This window comes from Bombina bombina, chromosome 3 (genome assembly GCF_027579735.1).
Source record: "Bombina bombina isolate aBomBom1 chromosome 3, aBomBom1.pri, whole genome shotgun sequence".
In the NCBI taxonomy this organism is placed as follows: Eukaryota; Metazoa; Chordata; class Amphibia; order Anura; family Bombinatoridae; genus Bombina; species Bombina bombina.
This window is the reverse complement of record NC_069501.1, coordinates 1074192908-1074212026: the sequence shown is the minus strand read 5'-3', so window position 1 is coordinate 1074212026 and position 19119 is coordinate 1074192908. Positions and strand designations below refer to the sequence as shown.

Sequence of the window (19119 nt, the reverse complement as noted above, 5' to 3'; positions counted from 1 at the left end):
GTTGCATGACTTTTCACAGGGTGATGTACAAATCTCTGTTACCTGCATGTTTATAACCATAAGGTATTTTATTGAAATCTGACATATGTTCTCGTCAGTTGTGATCAAAATGCGGAAACATCATTTCATAGTTGCCAACTGTCCTGATTTCCCTGGGTCAGTCACAGTTTTGGCCTCCTCTCCTTCAGCATAATGGTCTTTGGACTCTGTCACACATTGTAAAAAATCTATTCTGGGGTGTGGGGCGGGCTTTGCATAAATGTATTTACGGGATCAGAAATATATATCATATATACTGTATATATAAATATATATAATCTGTCTAACCCAGCGGTCCTTTTTTTTTTAAAAAAAAGCTGAACTTTCTTTTTTAATTCGTTTGTATTTAGCTGCTGGGAAGAATATTTGCTGATTTCGCATGAATATTACTAAGCGTATTTCTCAGACAGCACTTGTCACCTCCTCCTCTAGACGGCGCTGTGCAGGTTGTTGAGCTTTAAAACCTGCGTAACATGCCACGACCCCGTGACATCACATGCTGGGCGTGAGTTACAGGTGCAGAGCTGTACAGCGGCAGGTGCGTGGGAGGTGTTGAGAGATCAGGTAGGAGTGTTCTGTGTCAGTGAGAACGGGGGCACCGAGATACCTGGTCTGACCGGAGATTCTGCATCATATAATCGACGGTACTCTGAAGCCAGCGTCTGCATTTAGCGGTATGTCTAGACATAAATACGTATCAGAATTATGTGTAAATATTATTTATATTGTCCATGTTAACATATAGATGCACGGTGTAATAATGGCGCTCACACATTAATGGAATAAACCCTGTTATATTCTTCATGTGGCACTTTGGCGACAGGTAGACAAAACTGTACAGTTGGTTGAATAAACCAGTTTGCCTGCACCATGTTACGATTAATCACTTATTTACCCAATGTGTTGGGTATTTATTTGTATGTAGCCTGAGCTGCTATCTGATCTGGCTATTGAGTATCGGGTGAGTATTCTGTGGTGTGGTTTTACCTTGTGGTTAGGGGAGGGAGCAGGATTGCTTTAGTTTGTTCTTCTGGGCGTGCAGGTTTTGTAAATGTGATTTTGTTTGGCGAGATATAGGTTTTGTGGCAATGCAAGGCTTAGGTTTATGGCTCTGGTTGGGAAGATTGTGGTTCCAGTAGCCCCTGTGATTTGGCCTTTAGCTGGGTGTGGTGGTAGCTTTGTTACTGGTCAGTAAAATTCTGTAGGGGGGGGGGGTTTCTGGCTGGTTTTGTGTCTCTTGTACCAACATTGTCCCATTTCAGTGTGGAGGGTGGTGTTGGTCTGGATAATCCATTTATCCTTGCTCTTATTTAAACCCACCTTTCCTTCATTTTACCTATTTCTTTGCTCTAAATTGAGTACAAATATATATATATATATATATATATATATATGTAGCCCTCACTTTACGCCGGGGTTAGGTTCCAGAAGGAATGGTTGTAAATCGAAACCGTTGTAAATTGAAACCCAGTTTATAATGCAAGTCAATGGGAAGTGAGGGAGAGAGGTTCCAGGCCCCTCTCAAAATTGTCATAAGTAACACCTAATACATTACTTTTAAAGCTTTGAAATGAAGACTTTAAATGCTAAACAGCATTATAAACCTAATAAAATAATCACACAACACAGACTTCACTTGCATTTTTCTGCAAACTTTTCTTTCTATGCATTCCAATCTGGACTGATTTATAGACAGGAAGATCTTGTTCCTTTAAAATCTGCTCGATTGCTCAGGTCTGGTTAAACTGATTAATTTCAGCTTGCTTGGCTTTACTGCAACACAAGCAGACAGCTCAACCTACTGGCTATTTTATTAAATGCACTGCTTCTCAATGCTTTTCAATAGCAGTCACATGACTGGAAAAAAGGTTGTTATTCTGAAACTGTGTAAATTGAACCGTTGTAAAACGAGGGCCACCTGTGTGTGTGTGTGTGTATATATATATATATATATATATATATATATATATATATATATATATATATATATATATATATATATATATATATATATAGTGTAAGTCAACCTTGCACATTTAGTTGATACCTTTTTTTAATACTGGGGGATGCTAGAGTAATGATTGGGTATGCAGTACTCCTGCATGTGACACTGGCGCAGGGTGGGGGTTTAAGTGCTTTGTGGCTCATTATTATGCCAGGGGATGGAGGGGTATGTGTGTCACTGGTGCACGTTAGTAAGATGATACTGCCAAGGGAAAAAGTCTTGGAGTGTCATTGATGCAGGGAAATGTTTGAGTTTATAATTGAGTGTGGTATCTTAAAAAATAAAATATGTGCTACTGGTACTGCTGATATACTATAGGTCGGAATGCTGATGATACTGTGCATACAGCTTTATTTTGAGACTAGATTTGATGCAAATTGGCAGGTTGATTTTGAATAGGCACATTAGTGTGCTTGCTCTGCTGCCTAATTGTAGTTTGTTTTTGGTGGATCTGTTTAATAGATGTTGTGTATGTTATCAGTATTTGCTTAAACATATCTTTGCAATTGGGAGTGTGTAAAGAGAATTGCGGAAGCATTTTAATTTAAGTATTTTTTTGCATTTATGGTGATAGTGTGAATACTTGTCAATTTGTGCAACATTACCTGCTGCAAAAGTTTTTATAATCTGGTTATCCCAAACCTGTCTAGTAAATAAACATTTTGAGAGCATACTGGCCATTTAAACTTGCATGGTTATAACTTTAAGATCCCTTGTTTTCCGATTTATGCTTTCTCTGAAACCCACCCTAGAGAGAACCTATCTCACAGAGTTTGTAGATTCCTGTGTTTTTTCTTCTTCTACTGTTTATTTTAAAAAGCATTTGTTAAACATTACATAATTTATTTTTTCCCTTGTCAAGAATGAGTTCAGCCAAAACTACACCCATGTAGGTTGATAAATAGTTTTGCCTGACAACTGGTTACAGGTATTTACTATGTTTTTGAGAATAGTTTCCCTTTTCTTGAACACACATGAAAAATTACTTGCTCAAACATTAAAGTGACATGAAACCCCAATTTTTTTTCCCCTTCATGATTTAGGTTGAATTACATTGGAAAGTGTTTGTGTTTTTTTTTTTTTTTAATTAAAAGCATACCTAGGTAGGCTCAGGAGCTGGAAGCTAGCTGCTGATTGGGGGCTGCATATGCAAGCCTGTTGGCTTATCAATGTGTTAAGCTACTTCCCAGTAGTGCATTGCTGTTCCTTTAATAAGATATCAAGATAATTTAGCAAAATTGATAATAAAATTAAATTGGAATGTTGTTTAAAATGGGTATGTATGCAATTAAATATTGACATTTTAGATACCCTAGAAGACAGAAATAAGGACAACTTTAGATGGTCCGCTACAGAAACCAATATTTGCTTTCTGCTTTGATAACAACCGCTAGTATTTACCATCACTAAAGATAAAGCAGAGTTTAAGTGATCAGATACTGTATGTAAAAAGGGTGCTAAACTCACTCCTGAATGTGCTGTTGCACATCGCTAAACTTAGCCGCTCTGGCCGCCCACGACACATCGCTCTTTTACCAATGAGGTGATGCTTGCACTTCTAAGCCAATAGCTATGCGCACATACAGAACACTGTCAGTTGACACACATTGGTTTAGGAGAGTGATTTGCTGTGGTCAGCTGGAGCCGCTGAGTTTAGCGATGTGCAATGGCACTTTCAGGGTAAGTTTAGCACCCTTTATTACATATCTGATCACTTAAACTCCACTTGATTTTAATTGATGGTAAATACTAGCTTTTGTTATACGCTTGGATTTGCCATCACTACTTAATCACAAATCTTTCTTCCTTAACCCTTTCGTGTTGGGTCTAAATTTTCTACATCAAAACAACGTTTCCATGTAAACAAATTGAAATCGTGAGATCATGCATACGATCGCAAGGTTTCAATGATGGGGTCGGGTATGAGGTATGATGCTATCCTCCATGCAGTGACGTTCCATGCCGTCCTAATGGCGCTAAAATCCAGCACAGTTAGGACGGCATGTATCGTCCTAATGGCGGGAAAAGGTTAATTGTCTGTCATTCCCTATATAGATAGCGTTGTTAGTCCCATTTTTAAGAAGTTTTTTTTTTTTTTTTTTTTTTTTTTTAATAGCAGACACTACTGATATACCGGGGGGGGTGGAATCTAGAAGCCAAAATCTTTGCTCTTTTTTTTGGGAGGGGGGGGGGGGGGGGAATTATGGAGGTTCTTCCCCTTGTAGATAATGGTAACGTTAAAATTTAAACATTAAAGGGACACTAAACCTTAAAAAATTCTGTCATGATTCAGATAGAGAATACAATTTTAAACATTCCAATTTACTTCAATGAGATATTTTGCTTCATTTTTTAGTTATCCTTTGTTGAAGGAATAGAAATGCACATGGGTGAGCCAATCACATGAGGCATCTATGTGCAGCAATCAATCAGCAGCTACTGAGCATATCTAGATATGCTTTTCAGCAAAGCATATCAACAAAATTAAACAAATTGGTTAATAGAAATAAATTAGAAAGTTGTTTAAAATGGCATGCTCTTTCTTAACAATTAAAGAAAAAATTGGGGGTTTGTGTCCCTTTAAAGGGCCACTGTAAGTAAATATTTTCTATGCCTGTTACTAACTAACTAACTACCCAAAATACACTTTTTATCAATAGCATTTCATTAACATATCTCTACCGTATATCAGAAATCTTGTCTGCAAATTTAATTGTTTTCCAAACCCACTCCGTGGGTATCCTTTGCTCTGTACCAATCCGTTTACAATACCTAGGTTTCAAAATGGCGCTTTAAATACAAAGTTATTGGATTAAGTATTTTGAACATGCAGTGCTGAAAATAGTGGGCAGGATAATGTGACATCATTGGCGAATAAAAGATAACTTTTAGAACGTTATGAAACTTCGTTTTGGAGAAAATATAGGTCAGTAGGTTTTAATTAATGTTTATTAACTTTAATATGTTAGTTGTTTAGCTTAAAAATTATAACAGAAAGTAATCCTTTAATGATTCAGACAGATCATGCATTTTTAAAGATCTTTGTCTCTGATCAAATTTGCTTCTCTTGATGTCCTTTGTTAAAGAGTGAACCTAGGTAGGCTGATAGAGAGCTTAGGGGCAGGCACATATCTTTAGCATTCTGTGGCAGCAGTATTAAAGGGACATGAAACCCAACATTTCTCTTATGATTTAGGTAGAACATACAATTTTAAACTACTTTCCAATTTACTTCTATTATCAAATTTGTTTCATTCTCTTGGTTTCATTTGTTGAAGGAGCGGCAATGCACTCCTGGTTTCTAACTGAACACATGGGTGAGCCAATGACAATCTATGTATGTATGCATGCACAGCCACCAATCGGCAACTAAAACCAAGGTTCTTTGCTTCTCCTGAGCTTATCTAGATAAACCTTTCAGCAAAGGATAACAAGAGACAGATGCAAATTAAATAAAAGTAAATTGAAAAGTTGTTTAAAATTGTATGCGGTCTTAATCATGAATGTCTAATTATGACTTTACAGTTCCTTTAATTATGATTTGTAGCACTAGGATTACTCTTTTACAAAGGCTAGTACCAAGAGAATTAAAGGGACATAAAACCCAAGATATTTTAAAGTTGTTTACAATTGTATGCTCTAAATCATGAATAAAAAATGTTGGGTTTCATGTGTTTGTGTTTTTTTAAGCAAAATTTTATAGAAGTAAATTGGGAAAATTGTTTGTTTAAATTGTAATACTTTACCCAATCAATTTCAGTTTTTTTTAAGCTCCAGTATGTTTTCCAGGCTTATATAATGTGCTTGAAAACTTGCAAAAAGAACAATAGTTTTAAATGATGTGCAGAAGTCTTAGCTTGTAGCCACTTGCAAACTATAGAATGTTTAGTAGGTCTTAACAATTCAAGCATAAAGCATAACTTATAACTGCCAAAGCTATGCAGGCATTCTATCAATATGCAGTGATCACACCTGGGACTTGCACTAACTGGCATTCCTTCATTTAATGTATGACTAATGTGTGCTGATGTAGAAAACTAGATAATAGATGAGCATGTAATATAAAGCAAAACCAAAATATATCTGACCGCTAAGAAATGTTCATCTAGTACCAGGGTGTCTAACCACATTCTTTCACTTAATAGGAGAGGACATTTTAGAAATAGTTAGATTTGATTTTTCTTTTCTTTCTCCAACCATCTCTGGGAAAAAAAAGAGACCACTGCAAAAATGATCAGTTTAACTATTTATGGATATGTGTAAGTAAAATTAACATTTTTTGTTTTATTCCATAAACTACTGACATTTCTCTGAAATTCCAAATAAAAATATTGTCTCTTACAGCATTTATTTGCAGAAAATAGAAACTGGTTAAAATAACAAAGATGCAGTGTTTTCAGACCTCGAATAATGCAAAGAGAACAAGTTATTCAAAGATAAATCTGCCCGATAACAGGATTGCTGAAGCACCCCCAGATTACCAATCCTCCACCAAATGTTAGTTGGTGCGAGACACTGTGGCTTGCAGGTCTCTGTCTAATTATTAGCTGACCAGGTTTTGGGCAAAGCTGAAAATTGGACTCATCAGAGACGATGACCTTGAATCAGGCATATTTATCTTTGTGAAGGACGCATGAATCGGGTCAAGCAAGGTGTGGATGGAGGGCCCAATCTCCAGCCCTGAATCCCATTGAAAACCTCTGGAATATGATCAAGAGTAAGATGGATGTCACAGGCAATCAAACAAAGCTGAGCTGCTTGCATTTTTGTGCCAGGAATGGCATAAAGTCGCCTAACCGCAATATGTAAGACTGGTGGTGAGCATGCCAAGATGCATGAAAGCTGTGATTGAAAAACGGGGTTATTCCACCAAATATTGATTTTAGAAAGTTAAAACATTAGTATTGCGTTTAAAAATATGAACTTGACTTCATTTAATTATTCGAGGTCTACAAACACTGCATCTTTTCTGCAAATGCTCTAAATTACTATCTTTTTATTTGGGAAAAATGTCAGCAGTTTTTCATAGAATAAAACAAAAATGTTCACTTTACTCACACATACCTATAAATAGTAAAACCAAGTGATCATTTTGCAGTGGTCTCAACTTTTTCCAGAGAGGGATACAATTGTGGTTAAAAAAACCATCTTCAAAATGATTTAGCTAGATCTCTACTATTTAGGCTTTTATAGGTGCCAGTATCTGCTTGCAAACACACCCACATTAGCTGCTTGAAGGACAATATTGCTTTTATATGATTGTATCAAGAAATTCTATGTGTTTCATATATACACTTTCCAGTTTTGAGAAGGACTGGAGACCAGTTACAATGTATTGGATGCATTGTGGCCCCTGAGTTTGGTTAGATTGGCCTGTGCTAGAACAGTATAGTAGTATAACTTGTATACTGGGTAAGTGTCCATGTTGAGTCAAATACTATGTATTCTAAAACTCCTTCTAGTTACATTTTGTTGTGGTCTAATTTCTATTTGGATGGACATTCATTTTTAAAACATTAAAGAGACATGAAACCCATTTTTTTTTCTTTTTCTTTCATGATTCCAGATAGGGGTTGACAAATATGTTCAAAATCTAGTAGCTATACCAAAAATCTAGCAGCCAAGTACTTTTTCAGTATGTATGTTATGACTATCTGAATCATGATTTTTTTTTTTTTTTTTTTTTTTAACCTTACCAAATTTTACTTTTATCAGCAAATTTGCTTTGTTCTCTTGGTATTCATTGTTGAAAGGTAAACCTAGGTCAGCTCATGTGTTAATTTCTAAGTCCTTGAAGGCTGCCTCTTATCTCAGGGAATTTTGACAGTTTTTTTTCAGCTAGAAAGTGTTGGTTCATGTGTGCCATATAGATAACATTGTGCTCACTCCCATGGAGTTATCTAGGAGTCAGCACTGATTGGCTAAATGCAAGCCTGTCAAAAGAACTGGAATAAGGGGCAGTCTGCAGAGACTCAGACTCAAGGTAATCACAGAGGTAAAAAGTGTATTATCATAGCTGTGTTGGTTATGCAAAAGTCAGTACACCTTTCATAAGTGAGATTCATATCTTTTATTTTTTCAGTACTTCGTATGTTTACCTTTTATTTTTCATGACAGACTTAATCCTCCTGGGCATGGAGGATACCTGTGATGCACACATTTCTGGAGAGATGTTCTACCATTTTTTGTTTTGCTGGATTGGTTGCTCTACCACTTCCTTTAAAATACCCCAAAAGGTTTCTATTGGATTCGTTACATACTCTGCCAGGTCATACTTTTTTCACTTTATTCTTCTTTAGAAACTGTTTTGTGATTTTGGTAGTGTGATTTGGATTATTATCATGCTGGAATATTCCTCTTCTGGAGACTGGGAGTCATCTTGTCAGCCAATATTTTGTTATATCCCAGGCATTCATGGGTCCGTCGGTAAATGTCATCTCCCCACCACCTTTTGCACTCATGCAGCATCATATCACACTCCCACCTCCATGCTTCACTGTTGGAATTATGCATTCACTGTAATAATCCTGGCCAGGTTCATGTCAAACATGCTGGACCCCATCTGAGCCGAACCAGTTTATTTTGGTCTTGTCTGATTAAAAGAATATGTATTTTTTTTCTAAATAAACCAAGACATTTGCAAATATTTAGTAAGCTAAGATTACATATTCAGTTATTTACAAACTGAATCCACAGAGCAGCACTGAGATTAGCTGCTTGTAAATGAGCACTTAGTGTGGTGCCGGTGAGGTAGAGGTACAGTAGGCTACACAGATGTGTAGTCGGTGCAAAAAACTGGAGGGTGGGAATGTGTGGTTTGCTTTTGAGTTTTTGAAGGGGAAGAAGCTCAGGCATATACAAATAAAATGATAAAAAACAGAGGTGTGTTTGGGCATCAGATGTAAAGCAATGTAGGCTTTACAGTTATGGTAGTCGGCTTGCTCACCCATATGTACTGAAGTACTCCAGGGCTGCACTTCTGCTCCAGAAATATTTGCACCCCTGTCAGCTGCTGGCACAGTACAAGACGGTACCGCGGTTGGATGGGGCATCTAACACCACCACCTAAGAGCCATCTCCCCTCCAGACTCAGGTGCTGCTAACGGGAAGCAGCAGGATGGCGAGCATTAAAAACTTGTAGGAAGGTGCCGCACATTATAGCCCACAGCAGCGGCTGCAGGAAGGCCTCCTGAATAAGATACCTGCACTGCTGCCATGTGCAAGCTAACAGCATGCACTGGAAGTGAGGGAATAGGGTGGCTGTGAAAACAGAACAGTGGATGGGCTACTGCAAGGGTATTTATTCTCGGGGAGGTAGCAGCCAGGGTTACAGGAATGGGTGGATGCATACAAACCTTGCAGTGCTCTCTGACAATTGGATGGGTGTTAGATGATTTATGTGAAATACTATATAAAGTTATTTTTGGTGAAAAGGAATTTTTTTTTTCTTCCAAATAGTTTTTTTTTTTCCCCACTTCGCTGGTTGCTTGGACAGGGGTAGGAACATTGTGATGGGTTAAGTCACTCCTATAAGAAATCAGAATGTTCTGTATTTTTAAAATTTGTTTACATATTTTAGACCTACACATTTTCCGCATAAATTATAAGATGACAAAAAGTGACAATTATAATTGTTACCTTCTGGTTTTCAGTAGTTATGTGCAATCAGATGCTTTATCATCAGAATGTGAAAGGCAGCGGCTTCTCGTGGAGTTCAGCTCTTTTCTGAGTTAGATTCCTTCTTGTGAAAGTGCTACACACTATGATCTATGGTTATCCAGATCATAGTGTGTTGCACTTTCACATGAAGGAATCTAACTCTGAAAAGAGTCTAACACCACGAGCAGCCGCTGCCTTCCGCATTCAGATGCACATACCTAACTTTCAGTTATTTTATTAAGCAATATAGACTGTTTAAGGCCAGATTTAACAGTCTGGTTAACGGGCGTACATTTTTACCCTTGTCCGCCTGGCATCGCATCCCTGCATTTGTCATTGCACACTACAGCTAGTATGCAATACTGCCCCCTGGTACAATAGGATGTTTTAAAATATGATTCCTGTAATTCTATTTTTTTTTTTTTTTTTTTTTTTATGCAGTGACTAATATTGCTGTTTCTACAAATTGGTGTGAAATGGCTTTCAGGCTTGATCTGTTTGGTAGTTTTCAATAAGAGACCCAGGACTATATTTTAATGCACTTTGGGACCTGCTAGTAATGTCATGTTGCTTAAATCATGACCTAGATTCTGTTGTAGTCTTAAAGGATGTCAAGGGTGTGACTGAAGCTTACAGTGCGGAGTATGTATGTATTTTTCTTACATGATTCAGAGAGCATGCAACTTTCTAATTTACTCCTATTCATTTTTCTTCGTTCTCTTGCTGTTTTAATATGAAAAAGGCATCTAAGCTTAGGAGTCGGGCAATTTTTTGTTCAGTACCCTGGACAGCATTTGTTTATTGGTGGGTGAATTTATCCACCAATCGGCAAGAACAACCCAGGTTGTTCACCAAAAATGGTCCGGCATCTAAACAAACATTCTTGATTTTCAAATGTATACCAAGAGAATGAAGAACATTTGATATTAGGAGTAAATTAGAAAGTTGCTCTATCTGAATTAAACATTTGAGGTCAGTGTCCCTTTTAATTAGACTGACTTTGAAGCATCCCAATCCTGATTGGTCACTGATTTTCTTTTTATGACTTTTCTTATTCCCCCTATAAAAATCATATGGCACACACTTATTTTTATGTTACACTGTCTTTCAAATCTAATGAACACAGGAACAACGGGTTATAGCATTTTTATCCTGTCTTGTAAATGTATAGCTTATTCTAAATATATCTATGTACAAATATTTTTATTGGTTGCTATCAATATAAACAAACAACAAATGTGCCAGTGACTCCAAAATATTACAGAACGCATTGTCACAAAGTACCAGTGTTACTACCTTTTAGCCTTATCACAACACAGGTGCAGTACAAAAATGCTGCTATTCAAAATATGCCCTCATACATTCTAGCATTGTTTTAACCCTTATATTATGCACTGATCCCTCTGACAGTCGGCTTTGCTTTCTTCCATCTGTTCTTCCTCATTGCTTTATTTATTGGAGGCAGTTACAATGATGTAAATATCTGACTGCTATACTTCTACAAATGAATAACTTTTTTTTCCTTGCTGTAGTCAGCAAGTAGCGCAATGAAAGTGTGTGTTCCACAAAGTTAATAAGTTATTTGTTTCACAGGTGTTGAAGATGGATGCATCTCCATTTAAGAGAGGGCAGTGGGCCTCCCAGTCTGTCCGGGTCACTGCAAGGGAACTTTCTCTTGTGAAGTCAAAAAATTCTTCTATCGCTGAACGTTTCTCAAAGTAAGTTAAAATCTCTGCTAAATTGTTCTTTGTTTTATGCTATAAAATGTAAACCATAAAAAATGGAAATAGTCTGTTAAATTCATCTGTTAAATAATGAACTAGCAAAAAAAAGTACAACCATGGATTAGGACCAAGGAATGCTCAAGAAAAGTTATTACAGTTAAAGTATTACTGGTGGTAACAATAAATCACCTATAAATAGACCTGTTTACTAAAACACTAAGAACTAACCCTAATAAAGGGTGATAATGCTATAGTGTTCTATTGTGTGAGGCACCAATTTGACCAATAATAAAATCCCTGCAAATGATTAAGCACATGGTTAAAGTAATAAGTGAGCATTGTTCTAGTCAAGCATTTGTGTAATGAATTAGAAATTTTATTATTGCACTATTATAACCTTTTAGAGCCTGTATATAAGCCAGGAGCACACTGTGTGACTACACACAACCATTAAAACTGACTGCCGTTAATTTACAAGTATAGTATACAGCACGGCCACTGAATTTTATAATACATTTTAAAATGTACTAGTTCTGTAGTATAAATGGGCTGCTTTATTGCGGGTACTAAATGTAGTAACCGTTACCCACTTTTCTTAAAGGGACATGAAACTTTTTTTTTTTTCCCCTCCATGATTCCGATACAGCATACAACTTTAAATAACTTTCAAATTTGCCTCTATTCTCTAATTTGCGTAGTTCTCTTGGTATACCGTACCTAGGTAGGCCCAGGAGGGAGCTAGCTGTTGATTGGTGGCTGCACATTTATGCCTTTTGTCATTACTCTCATTCAACAAAGGATACTACGAGAATGAAGCAAACCTTTTAATAAGTTAATTGGAAAGTTGTTTAAAAACATGTGCTCTATCTGAATTTTAATAAAATTTGGGGTTTCATGTCTCTTTAAAGGGATAAAATAATTTAAAATGGGGTGCATGCAAAAGCTGTTTGCTCTACCTTGAAATGGCAGTGGTGTCATGGGAGCCTACATAGAACACTTTGACTGCAGGGTTGCACAAGAGAACCTGCAGTCAGGATTTATCAAGCAGCGGTCATTAGACTGCCCTGTCCTCTACCTCTTGTGTGGAGAATTTCAATCTCCCCAGTCTCTTCCTGCCCATGGGGGATTGGGAGGGGGTTCCTACCATCCCATATCCCCTGCAGCACACACTGGATAGGAAAGCAAATGTATTGAATATGGAGGATACAATTAACTGTCATTGCATAAACTTGTATTACAAGTTTGAGAAGTGTGTGTGCTAAGTACATAACAAGCTTTCTAGTTGTCTAAAGAGCAAGTGCAAATTGATGGCTAATGTTCCAATATCAAAAGTTTAAAAGGATGCAAAACATGTCCCCTGTCATTCTCTTTGCCTACACTAAGTAATAGGAAGAGGTAAAGTGAAAAAATGATAGGTTTTTTTTATTTTCTTCAAGCAAGATTTTTTTTATTTTAAATGGCACCAGTGAGTGCTATTGTTTCTCAGGCAGCAGATGGATGAAGATTTCTGCCTGGAGACTGATGATCTTAGCAATTGTCACTAAGATCCAGAGAAGTTCCCACAGAATGGCTGAGGAGTACTTGAGAAGCTTCAGCGTGGGGAACGTTTTTTCATGCTACAAGCATTGAGGTATGTTCAGTCATTTTTTTTTTTTCTGGAGAGACTGTGTTATTTCAGAACTGGCTGACAGTATTCCCATAAGGGAAGGGGTAAGCAGTAATCCTACATGTGATAGAATGGTATTACTGGGACCTGTATGTTATGGGCTGAAAAATGGTTGACACTGATAACAACATAATGTTTTTGTGCATAACGATTTTATGTTTGGAGGGCAACTTAAAGTTTTTTGTGTGCAAACGTTTTTGTCTTTTGATGGCACTGGAGGGTTCACATGGCTTTCAATACTAGGTTGGGTATATGGAAACCCACATGGCTAGGTTCTAGGCCGCTTTACAGTGGTTTTTACTAGGCAGTGAGACATCGATATAGATGGGCGGGGACTAATTTCACGCCTCAGATGCGCAGTTGAATTTCCTATGCAAGCAGCAAGCTCCGGTGAGAGTGAATTAACAGACCCCTGAGGGCAGGTAGGCGTCACAGCAGAGCTGTGGCGAGGTGCCAGGGGGTTTATTGTTTCATAACGTTTTTTTTCCATTAAGGGTTAAGCATACCTTGTGGTGCAATCTTAGCTGGCAAGATAAGACAAATATATACTAAAATTGTGATAATTATAACATTTTAGAGCTTTTTTTTTTTTTTTTTTTTTTTTTTTTTACTCTTAAAGGCGCAGTACCGTTTTTCAGATTGTTGTTTTTTTTTTTTCACTAAATAAAGTGTTTTCAAGCCTGTTTGTGGTCATTATTAGCTGGTTTCAACATGTCTGACATTGAGGAAAGTCAATGTTCTATGTGTTTAGAAGCCATTGTGGAACCCCCACTTAAAATGTGTCCCTCGTACTGAAAGGGCCTTACATTTCAAAGAACATATTTTAGGTGATAAAAGTGTGTCTCAGGATGATTCTCAGTCAGAAGAGAATCTGGGTATGCCATCCAATTCTCCCCAAGTGTCACAACCTTTAACGCCCGCTCAAGCGACGCCTAGTACTTCTAGCGCGTCTAATTCTTTCACCCTGCAAGATATGGCTGCAGTTATGTCTACTACCCTTACAGAGGTATTATCTAAACTGCCAGGTTTACAGGGTAAGCGCAGCAGGTCCAGTATTAGAGTAAATGCTGAGCCCTCTGATGCTTTATTGGCCATCTCCGATGTACCCTCACAGTGTTCTGATTTGGGGGTCGGGGAATTGCTGTCTGAGGGAGAGCTTTCAGACTCAGGAAAGATGTTCCCTCAAACAGACTCAGATGTGACAGCCTTTAAGTTTAAGCTTGAACACCTCCGCTTGTTACTCCGGGAGGTTTTAGCAACTCTGGATGATTGTGACCCTATTTTCATCCCACCAGAGAAATTGTGTAAAATGGATAAATATCTAGAGGTCCCTACTTACACTTTTTTTTTTTTCCAGTCCCTAGAAGAATTTCGGACATTGTTACTAAGGCGGTGGATAGACCAGGCATTCCGTTCTCTCCCCTTCCTACTTTTAAGCAAGCGTTTCCCATATCTGACACCATTCGGTATTCTTGGCAGACGGTCCCTAAGGTGGAGGGAGCTATTTCTACCCTGGCTAAGCGTACATCTATACCTATTGAGGACAGTTGTGCTTTCAAAGATCCTATGGCTAAAAAATTAGAGGGTCTTCTAAAGAAATTGTTTATTAATCAGGGTTTTCTTCTACAACCTATAGTGTACATTGTTCCAGTAACTACTGCAGCCGCTTTTTGGTTTGAGGCTCTAGAGGAGTCTCTTAAGGTTGAGACCCCATTAGATGATATTTTGGATAGAATTAAGGCTCTCAAGCTAGCTAATTCTTTCATTACAGATGCCGCTTTTCAAATGGCTAAATTAGCGGCAAAAAATGCAGGCTTTGCCATTCTAGCGCATAGAGCGTTATGGCTTAAGTCTTGGTCTGCTGATGTTTCATCAAAATCTAAACTTTTAGCTATTCCTTTTAAAGGTAAGACCCTATTTGGGCCTGAACTAAAGGAAATCATTTCCGACATTTACTGGAGGTAAAGGTCGTGCCCTTCCTCAGGACAAGACTGTTAAAATGAGGGCTAAACAAAAAAATTTTCGTTCCTTTCGAAACTTTAAATGTGGACCCTCTACTTCCTCCTCCGCCACAAAGCAGGAGGGGAATTTTGCATAATCCAAGTCTGTCTGGAGACCTAATCAGGCCTGGAATAAAGGTAAACAGGCCAAGAAGCCCGTTGCTGCTACCAAGATAGCATGAAGGGGCAGCCCCCGATCCGGGACCGGGTCTAGTAGGGGGCAGGCTTTCTCTCTTCGCTCAGGCTTGGGCAAGGGACTTCAGGATCCCTGGGCTTTAGAAATTGTGACCCAGGGGTATCGACTAGAATTCAAGTATTTTCTCCCAAGAGGGAGATTTCATCTTTCACGATTGTCTGTAGACCAAACTGTCTGCTTCCACAGAACCTCCTGGGTGATTGTGACCACGGATGCCAGCCTTCTAAGGTGGGGAGCAGTTTGGGGCTCGTTGAAGGCTCAGGGTCTATGTACTCGGGAAGAGTTGAATCTTCCCATAAAAATTTTAGAGCTGAGACCTATCTTCAATGCTTTGCTGGCCTGGCCACAGCTTTAGCCCGGTTTATCAGGTTCCAGTCGGACAGCATAACATCAGTAGTTACATCATCCACCAGGGTGGAACTCAGAGTTTCTTGGCCATGACAGAGATGGCCCGAATTATTCAGAGACCCATATCTGCTGTCATTCTGCGTTCCACATTCCAGGAGTGGACAATTGAGTTTTTCTAAGCAGACAGACTTTTCATCTCGGGGAATGGGAACTCCTTCCAGAGGTGTTTTTCCCTCAAATGGGGACAGCCAGAACTGGATCTCATGGCCTTTCGGCAGAATGCCAAGCTCCTGAGGTACGGCTCGAGGTCATGGGATCCTCAGGCAGTCCTGATAAATGCTCTGGCGGTCCCTTGGAATGTCAGTCTAGCATACCCGTTTCCTCCCTTTGCTCTCCTTCCAAGAGACATTGTTCGGATCAAGCAGGAGAGGGTGTCAGTAATTCTCATAGTTCCAGTGTGGTCTCGCAGGATCTAGTATGCAGACCTAGTGGAGATGTCATCCTTTCCACCTTGGAGACTTCCTCTAAGGAAGGACCTTTTTTTTACTTCTGGGTCCCTTCCTTCATTCAAACTTGTTTCTATGAAGCTGACTGCTTGGAGATTGAATGCTTAATTTTATCTAAGCGTGGGTTTCAGAGTCGGTCCTTGAGACCTTTGATCCAGGCTCGTAAGCCTGTGACTGGTAGGATTTACCATAAGATATGGCGTAAATATTTGTATTGGTGTGAATCCAAAGGATAATCTTGGAGTATAGTAAAGATTCCTAGGATTTTGTCCTTTCTCCAGGATGGTCTGGAGAAGGATTGGTCAGCCAGTACTCAAGGGTCAGATTTCGGCTTTGTCTAATTTGTTGCATAAGCGTCTGCCAGATGTGCAATCGTTTTGTCAGGCCTTGGTCAGGATCCGGCATGTGTTTATTCCTGTTACTCCTCTCTGGAGTCTTAATCTTGTTAAGGGCTTACAACAGGCTCCGTTTGAGCCTAAGCATTCCTTAGATATTAAGCGGTTATCTTGGAAAGTTGTTTCTTGTTCTTTCCTCTGCTCGGAGAGTTTCGGTACACTCGGCGCTACAATGTGATTCCACTTATCTTATCTTCCATTCTGATAAGGTGGTTTTGTGAAGTTTTGTTTCCTGCCTAAGGTTATTTCGTTTAAGAATCTTATTCTCGAAATTGTTCGTTCCTTTGTGTCCTAACCCCCCTTCTCATAAGGAACGTTTGTTGTATACCTTTTGATGTTCGTGTGCTGAAATTCTATCTATAGGGACTAAGGACTTTTGTCAGTCTTCTGCCTTTTGTTTGTTTTTCTGGAAAACGCAAGGGTCAGAAAGCTAAGGCTACTTTTTCTTTTTGGCTAGATAGTGTTATTTGTTTGGCCTATGAGACTGCTGGACAGCAACCTCATGTGAGAATAAAAGCTCATTCCATGAGGGCTACTTCTTCTTCCTGGGCCTTCAAAAATTAAGCTTCTGTGGAACAGATTTGCAAGGCTGCAACTTAGCCCTCTTTGCATACTTTTTCTAAATTCTATAAATTTGATACATTTTGCTGAGGCTGCTTTTGGGAGACAGGTTCTTCAATCTGTTTTGGTTACCTGTCTTGTCCTAACCTTATCTGTGTCCTCTAGCTTGGGTATTGATTCCCAACAGTAATTGATGATGCTCCGTGGACTCACCGTGTCATTAGAAAGAAAACAAAATTTATGCTTACCTGAAAAATGAATTTCTTTCTTGGCACGGTGAGTCCACGGCCCGCCCTGTTTTTTTTGCAGACAGTTTCTTTGTTTTATATAATCCGCAGGCACCTCTGCACCTTATTTCCTTTCTCTCCTTTCCCTTGGTCGAATGGTTGTGGGTTGTGGGTAGGGAAGTGATACTTAAAGGGACACTGTACCCAAAAAATTTCTTTCGTGATTCAGATTGAGAATGAAATTTTAAGCAACTTTCTAATTGACTCCTATTAAATTTTCTTCATTCTCTTGGTATCTTTATTTGAAATGCAAGAATGTAAGTTTAGATGCCGGCCCATTTTTGTGAACAACCTGGGTTGTCCTTGCTGATTGGTGGATAAATTCATCCACAATAAAAAAGTGCTGTCCAGAGTACTGAAACCAAAAAAAAGCTTAGATGCCTTTTTCAAATAATGATAGCAAGAGAACGAAGAAAAATTAATAGTAGTAAATTAGAAAGTTGCTTAAAATGGCATGCTCTTTCTGAATTACAAAAGAAAAAATTTGAGTTCAGTGTCCCTTTAACAGCTATGCTGTGGTGCTCTTTGCTCACCATGTCAAAGAAATAAATTTATCAGTTAAGCATACATTTTTAGGTTTTTTTACACACTTTTTTTAGGGGGATTATGATCTACAGGTATACCCCGCTCATACAGCGGGTTAGGGAACGGAGCCCCGCTGTAAAGTGAAAACCGCCTTAAAGTGAAACAAGGCAGTTTTAGCTTTCTTTTCACTTGCCAGTGTGTTTAAAAACATGAAAACATGTTTGAACTAACATATATTAGGGGTATAATAGTGCTACGTTTAGTTTAACACTAGCACAGCACAGTATTCAATTAGTATTAAAAAAAAACTGTACCTGTAAAATAGTGACAATTACTATAGTAACATTTGCTAAACTATAGCACTGAGACACAGATTGCACTGTAATGCTGTAAACAGAGTGAACAAAATTGGTGCCAGTCACTTTTCTCACAATCTCACGATGATTACAGCACTATTTCAAAATCCTTGTAGGTTGAACTTCAGCTCCACAAAGCGCTGTATTAGTGAAGCGCTGTAAAGTGAGGTATACCTGTATACAGAAGTTTTCAAATGCAGTTAATGGTCTTGGAAGATCCCTCTTATTTTTGAGTGGAAATATGTCTTGACTGGTGGTAGTATAAATCATAAGTTAAAATATGTGAGTCCCCGTTTTGTCAGTACCCCTTTTGGGAGCGTTCGGTCTTGCTTTGTAAGTTTATGAACACCTATCAAATCAGGCAGTGACGAAGTTTTAGGAATAGGCTTGTTCTTCCAGAGTTTACCTACAGGAAATTCCTTGTTTTAAAAAAAAAAAGTATTGTCAATGGGGAGTATGGAGAGGAAATTTATACGGTTTTTATTACGAATGGCCAGCCAGTCTGACCAATTTTTTTTTATGCTGGGTTATGTAGAGATTGTGTTCGAAAGTGGGTTTTTTTTTTTTTGGGGGGGGGGGCATAAATACATAGTTTTTTTTTCCCCTGTATAAATTTTCCCTTTTTTAAATGTGGTTTAAAGTGCCATAAAAGATGTTGATCTGTGCATGTCCTACAAAGGGCCAATTTAGTAAAAATAGTTTACATAAAAATAATGTTTAAAAATTGCTGGCAAAATTTGTTACATATCCATGCTGTCTTGAGTAGTCTGATCCTCCCCCCCCTTACCAGTGTTTAGAATCAAACTCCAGTAGATGAGTGTCTACTTCTGCATTCTACCAAAAGCAAAGGTA

General features: G+C 38.3%; 1 protein-coding gene across 3 annotated transcripts in view; it reads left to right on the top strand.

Moving 5' to 3' along the window:
* Nucleotides 1-563: 563 nt before the first annotated feature.
* LIMA1 (LIM domain and actin binding 1) overlaps nt 564-19119 on the top strand; it is a 179182-nt gene continuing 160626 nt past the window's right edge. For 2 of the 3 annotated variants that reach the window (XM_053708358.1, XM_053708357.1), the window contains exons 1-2: nt 564-713; nt 11297-11421. In XM_053708358.1, the coding sequence (XP_053564333.1) occupies nt 11306-11421 (116 nt within the window). In that variant the 5' untranslated portion in view covers nt 564-713; nt 11297-11305. The remainder of the gene's footprint in view (nt 714-11296; nt 11422-19119) is intronic. The other variant, XM_053708359.1, reaches the window with a different exon arrangement.